The sequence below is a fragment of the Benincasa hispida genome, chromosome 4 (genome assembly GCF_027475165.1).
Source record: "Benincasa hispida cultivar pf3 chromosome 4, pf3_genome.v1.1, whole genome shotgun sequence".
Lineage (NCBI taxonomy): Eukaryota > Viridiplantae > Streptophyta > Magnoliopsida > Cucurbitales > Cucurbitaceae > Benincasa > Benincasa hispida.
This window is the reverse complement of record NC_143481.1, coordinates 19,441,680-19,449,176: the sequence shown is the minus strand read 5'-3', so window position 1 is coordinate 19,449,176 and position 7,497 is coordinate 19,441,680. Positions and strand designations below refer to the sequence as shown.

Sequence of the window (7,497 nt, the reverse complement as noted above, 5' to 3'; positions counted from 1 at the left end):
AAGAAAACAAAAAAACCCGAAAGAAAAATTATAAATAAAGAAGAGCCCTAAAAAGTTTTCCCAATATTTGGTGCGGAGTCGACGTCAAATGTAGAAAACTTTCAAAATCCTAAATATTTTTCAAATCCAAAGTATTAACTTCATCACCAATTATTGATTAATGTAATGGTAAAGCAAAAGTTGATAGTGATTTTAGCATGAGAGCAGGTAGCCTTCTATTTATCTGTCTTGTAACTTAAGTTTTTTTTTCCTTTGTTTTTTCCTCTCATTTTTTTTAAATGGAAATTCTTATAAATAAAATTTTTTTAAAAATAATAAAAGTTCTAAAACTATTTATGCCTTTGGAACTTTTTATTATAAGATGTAAATACTATTAAAGATTTTTTTATATTTAAAAAGATCCATTTTAAAAAAGTATGACAATTTAGCAAGTTAAACAAGAAACTCCCCTTGCTCTGTTTTGTTCTATTTAGATAAAAGAGTTTAATATAATACCCAGAAAGGCAATGTAGAACAAACATGAAACCATTATCATCAGAGAAAACAGAGGCCACAAAAAGCCATTCAATGAATAACAAACGCCTTTATCAATTTCCTTATATTTTCAAATCACAGACAAAAACTGGGTTCAAAAGATTACTTATAGATTATTTAAGCAATCCATCAAATCATAGCCACTCCCTCTCTTTCTATTAAAAGCTATCAATTAATTTCCCTCTATTGAGCAGAGAATTTTGATACAAGGCTCACCCTCTTCAATACTAAGAATTAAACCAATCTGATCTCCTTTTTTTTCATGTCATGTTGCTGAAGAAGAATCCATTTGATTGTTCCTCGTACTTTCATTTCCTTCAACTTTAGAATCATCAGTCTGAACAATACCGACTTCTCTCTGTTCATCAACAACATCTCCTCTGTTTTCAAAGTTCCCACGAGAAACAACCCCTTCATTTTCCACTAAAACTTCGCCATTAATTTCCTCATTCTCCATCTGGGTTTCTTCATTTACACCCAAATTAGCTTCGTTTTGATTCACAGGACCTAAGTTTGGTGGCCTCACAGAGTTGGAAGCCGTGAAATCAGTCAGAATATGGGCTCGACAGAGTGGGCAAGTGGTGTGAGTTCTTAGCCAAGTATCAACACACCCAATATGAAAGGCGTGGCTGCATTTGGGTAATAGCCGAAGCATTTCGTCTTCTTGAAATTCACTCAAACAAACAGAGCACTCTGTTCCTTCAATTAAACCTTCGCTCTTCTTGTACTTGCAAACCGTAATCGAATTGATGACTGATTGCTGAAGTCCAGCGGTGGTGATGAACCAAATTGGATGATCGACTTGATTCTCGTTCATAAACTCTCCCTCCCCCCCGTCCGATTGCAGCGCCTCTGTCCCTTCGTTGCCGGAGCCACTTTGCCAAGATCGGCATTTTACGACGATGATGTAGAAACTAAAAGCGATGAAAAATCCAACGAACAGAAGCAGGATGATGATTAAAGTTGGAAGCTGTTTTTGGTGATCGGCGAGAGGAGGTGGTGGCGGCGGTTGCGAGTAATAGAAATCTGGAATACCGTAGCAGTCGAAAGGGCAGTCGTAAGGGCAGCCGGAACAATTGGTGGTTGGTTGGGTAGTTCCAGTAGCAACAGGGAAAAGTTTTCTGCTAATTGTAACCGCCATGGCAGAGGGAGCTCTGGAAGAGCTCAGAATGCTGAGACAGAGAGAGAGAAACAGAGTGAAAAATGGGAAAAGGAAGAAGAAAGAGGGAGATGAGCGTGCTCCACTCTCAATTTCTTTTGTCTGAAGAAATACAATAAACAAACAAATAAAAATGACTTTGCTCCACACCTTAACAATTAGGTTAAATTTCAATATCATTTTTTATTTTCTCTTATTACTTAATTTTAAAACATATTTTAAAAAAACTAATTCAAAATTTTAAAAGTAAGAAAAAAAATGTAATTCAAATATGTTTTTAAGGATTAAAGAAAATTTACGTTAAAAAATGGTGTGAAATAAATATAATTTTAGAAAATAAAGGGTCATCAAATAAGATTTCAATAGTTTAAAAATGTTAAATTTAGTTTAATTTGATTTGTATTATTTTTTTAAAATTTTGTTGTGGTCCTATCCATAATTCTAAATCTTTTATCTCGTAAATCACATTTTGTTTTCAACATAATTTGAAAGTTATTATACATTTGTCTCTTTGCTTTCAAATGTTTAAATTGAGTCCTATGTTTTTTTAATAAATTTTAAAGTTAAATCTCTCTTTTCTCTAATGTTTTATTTATATAAAAAGGTAATAAATCTTAAAATTAACACTCACTAATTGATAACTTAAAGTTAATTTAGCTTGGCTAGAAAAAAATGATGATCGAGTTCACTCATTACAAGTTTGTTATATATGAAGATGAATGTGAGTCAATTACGGACTTGACATGATTAAGTGCACACTCAAAAAAAATAAAAAGTTCAAACTCTCTCGTCCCATAATTTTATTTTTCCACCTCGCAATTGAGTTCAATCAAACATTCAAGTTCGAGATAGAGATATAATAACCTTCACTAATGATACATGCAAGATAATATGGATAATTAACACTCGGTTACTGCATTATAACAAAGAGTAGGTCATCTTTTATTATTCTAAAAAACTAGAGCAAACAACACTAATCCTCTAAAATTGAAGTTATCCAAAAGAAAGAAAGAAAAAGATAATGGCCACCCTCTTTTAACTATTTTAAGATTATGTAATTGAATGGTAAAATTTTCATTTCCTTATGAATTTTTCTGATTTTTTCACTCACTAGGCGATAAAAAATAAGTTAAATCTAAGTCAAATTACATTATGGAAATTGAAACTGAAACTTTTTAAATTTGGAAAAAATTTGAAAATATCCCATGTTAATTTTAGATCCAAACTCTCATGATTCAATTTTTGTTCTACTAAAATTAATTTATACTATTAAAAATAGTTATTCTCTTTTAAAATATTTTGAGCATTTTTTTTATCTATTTAATGTGAAAGGCACTAACATTATCCTTATAGTTAATGTAGACGAAGGAATTTGTCGTCATCGATGGAGTTATGTAGGGATTAGGGACACGTGTTCTCCTTGACTTATTGTATTTTGAATATAAAATTTAAGTAAGGTTTAACCATATATATAAAAAAAAAAACCAACCTTTTTCAAAAGTTTGCATGTGGTGTAGTGGTACATGGCACAACAATGATAGTCAAGGGTGAGATCAAATCTTGTTTATGTTAATTTTAATTTATAATTTATTTTAAAATCAAATTTTGATAGTGTTATTACCTATTACTACTAATACTTGCCTAAAAAAGAAATTTAATATAAAAAAAACTTCTAAAATTTCTAAAAAGCAATCATTAACTTAAATTTTCTAGTTGAAAAAAATTAAAAAAAGAAAAAATAACAGCAATCTTTTTTTTTTATTTTTTATTTTTTATCATAGATATTTTTTTAACTTAAATTTTCACTCTCATATGTTGACGACATTCTTTTGAAAAGTATTCCTAACTTTTTTTAACTTAATTTTTAGTTTGTATTACTTAGTACATATTTATTTTAATCAATTTCAAAGTTAAACTACAAGATAATTTTCTTGTTTCTCGTCAGAATATATATATCATACCATTCACAAATAACTTTCAAATTTTTTCAATCTTTTTAATTTTCATACTTTTAAATCTATGTAATAAATCATAATACTTTTATTGATGATACTTTTATAGGGTCTGTATCAATATAAAGAGATATTTTAAAAGAAAAATAACAATAGAAACTATATAGTCACCATCTTAAATATAATGAGAACTACATTATATGGAAATCAATTTAGGAGAATTACCTGCAGATACTAGTCTAAAACCTAAAATTTATAAATATAATGATAATATTTAAGATCAAGTTCGTAGAGCATATTTACAACAATGTCCTTATCAGCCTCATAATCATATTTTTCAATTCAAGAAATTTTGGATCGATTTCAAAACATGAAAACTCGTAGAGGACTATTGTAATATGTTAAATTAGTTAATTTATGGAGCTATGAATATATGTATATATATATATATATATTTTTTACATTTCTCTTACAATTATTTAATTACATAGTGCCCTATAGGGGTGTTCAAAAAACCCGATGACCCAAAAAAATGGATTGGGTTATCAACTCATTTGGTTTGGGTTCGGTTATCAAATCATTTAGGTTGGGTTGGATTCAAATAAATGAAAATTTTATGGATTGGGTTGGTTCATGGGTTCACTTAATATAACCCAAATCAACCCGAACCAACCCGAGTTTATTATTAACTGTAAAATATATTTTTTTTAATACATATAACACATTATTTATACATATATTTATTTTAATTTTATTTAATTCAAATATTTTTTAATAGTTTATTCTTCTAACAACTCTTAAAAGTAGTTTCTTTGCACTTTAGAAAGAAAATTTTCAGTATATAAATTGAAATTGAGTTGTTAATTTTAATTCAATATATGAAAATAATTAAATAAGATTTTTACATATTTATGTTGTGCTTCTTTTTAGAAATTTTTTTTAAACAAATGATCCGATTAACCTGAACCAATCCAACCTAAATATTTCAGGTCTTTCAACCCTACCCAACCCGATCCATGAATAACCCTGATGTCCTATACAAAATTCCTGCTCTGTCATGGTTTGTCGTGTTAATAAATTTTAATTTCCACTTAATTCCCCTAAGATGGATGCCTATCCTTTTAATATGTTAAAAACAAAATTTAATTATTGTCATGAGGTGAGCAGATAAAGTTGTGTTATTTGTGCTAATCAATTGAGATAATATTTATCGATTGAGATAATCTTTATTATTTATATGATAAACAAAATATGTGGAATAATTTGTGTATATTTTAATTCGTTGTTAAAAAAAGAAAAAAATGGAACTTTTGAATATGTCTATCTAGTTTAAGCAATATTTGGTAGTATGTCTTGATCGAGATTACTATAAGCCATCTTAAAGTGGGTGAAATTAATTGTGTTTATGACAATAAAGTATACAATATCGCTATATTGTTAATTAAGTTACTTTGTTTAAACGTAATTGGCTTCAAAATTTAAAAAACTTACATTCATTTGAAATGTTGAATGGTCAAAATAGTAAATATAAATCTTATTTAGATTGTAAATTTTTTTATTAAATTTTTTTAGTTCAATGAGAAGTCAAACTATATCAACTTTTAAAACTATAGTTGATAGTTGATATATCTATTCAGCTATGTTCGAATTCACAGCAATTTATGCCATTAATATATGGTTTTAAGAACTTTAGAAATAACAACTTGTAATTTAAAATAAATAAATAATGTTACATGGGTTCAATTTACCTTAGATTATAAAAACTATACCCATCAAAATGTATATAAAAGAAAAAGAAAAAGTTCAATGATATGTCACCTCGAAATGTACCTCAGATCTGCCAGATTCTATATGACTCGCAATTTTTTTTCTTTGTGGCCTTCACCAATATTTTAAGATTTAACGTGTAGAAAACATCTCTGAAAATACTTTTTCATAGCTCCCAAAAAAAGAAAAAACAATGAGTTGATTAAAAAAAAAAAAAAAAAAGTAAATTATTCGTGTGTTTTAATAGTTATTTCGATCCAATATTAATATATATAATTAAAAAGTTTTTAATTATGTTTATCTCGACATCAAGAAAATAGATAATAATTGTGATATGATTATTAAATAAATATCAATTTATTCAATCTAAGCCCTTTTTTAAGCACAAGATTTTTTTTTCGTATGTCTATAAAATAATAAAAAGAAAATTGAAGAAAGCTCCTGATATTAAAGAAAAATAGTTAACAAAAAATGTTGAAATAAACTATGATGAAGAAATGGGTCGCTAACAACGAAACTAATATGCAGATGATTTCAATGTTAATTAAGATTTAATCTGAGATGAACTCCAATTTAACTTCCTGATTTGATTTTTTATTATTTTTAAGCACGCAAGTCGCAGTTGATCTTGGTAGTTATCACTTTTATCTTATATGAAAGTACTTGGATCTTTTAAGTCCAAAATTTAGTAGATTAAACAACAATAACTTGAATTTATTATAAATATCATAAATTATGTGTAAAATAGATGCTCATTCTTGTTAGAGAGATTGCCAATAAGAATCAGTAAAAAGTAAGAAATTGCCACCTCAAGACAAATGTATCAAGCTAGGAAGAAAAGCCACGGTAGAAAGATAAGGAGGAAATATGTCTATTATGATTTTTCTATAAAAATAGTTTTGTATTGATGTATATGATTGTGCCATCTGTCCCAAGGTTGTTAGATATTATTCTCTTATTTTTTTTATTCCCAAATTGTAAACCCTAATTAGATATTTCTGTATTTAAGGAGACAAAGAGTCTCGGTGAATGAATAAGAAAATAGCAAGCAATTCTGTCAAATTGATATTTTCTTAAAGCTTAAGTTGGTATTAGAGCCTTCAATGACAAACGTATCTTCAACCGAAGCTGTAGTCATGACCTTTGAGACCATCAAGTTTAGCACTCCTACATTGAACTAGCTTCTCAATCAAATAACGAGCACAAGCTGAAACGAGGGAACTTTATGTTGTGGAAGACTCTGGCTCTTCCGATACTCTATGGCTACAGATTGGAAGGTCATCTATCAGGTACAAAGCCTTGCTCTCTCATGTATGTTACCCTCCCAATTGAGGGGACAATAGAAGTCGGATCTATGACAACCAACTTAGAGGGCACGAGAGGAGCATCTGGCTCGATAGGCGAGACCACTTTAAATCCTTAATATGAGGCCTCAGTCATTGCTGATCAACTTCTTCTAGGCGGGTTATATAACTCGATGACACCTAAGGTTGCCGTCCAACTTATGGCATTCGACAATGCCAAAGGACTGTGGGATGCTATTCACGCTCTCTTTGGTGTTTAGTTGCAGGTCGAGGAAGATTATCTTCGTCAAATTTTTTCAGCAAACGCGAAAATGTAATTCCTCCATGTATGAGTATCTTAAACTCATGCAACTCCATTATGAAAATTTAGCACAGGCTGGTAGTCATGTGTCTCCTCAGAACCTGGTTTCTCAAGTTCTACTTGGGTTGGATGAGGAGTATAATCCTATGGTGGTTGTAATCCAAAGCAAACCTGATATCTCTTGGCTAGACATGCAATCAGAACTCCTCTCCTTTGAAAAATGACTTGAGCATCAAAACACCTTCAAGGCCTCGATAGCCTTTGCAGCCAATGCCTCTATGAATGTGGCATTCAACAAAAATACCTCTAGATCTAAATTGTCTGGTCAAAGCAACAATCAAGGGAATAACAGACAACAATTTAGTAGTTCACGTGACAACTTTAATTTCAATAGAGGTGGAAGTAGAGGACGTGGTCGTGGTTAGGGTAATCGCCTAACCTGTCAAGTGTGCACCAAATATCGTCATGCAATGGATGTAT

General features: G+C 29.8%; 1 protein-coding gene across 1 annotated transcript; it reads right to left on the bottom strand.

The window, feature by feature from the left end:
* Positions 1-568: 568 nt before the first annotated feature.
* Positions 569-1,843, bottom strand: LOC120075296 (RING-H2 finger protein ATL54-like). The gene has a single exon (XM_039028534.2). The coding sequence runs from the start codon at positions 1,673-1,675 to the stop codon at positions 800-802; it is 876 nt and encodes a 291-aa protein (XP_038884462.1). The 5' UTR covers positions 1,676-1,843; the 3' UTR covers positions 569-799.
* Between the last annotated feature and the right edge of the window lie 5,654 nt (positions 1,844-7,497).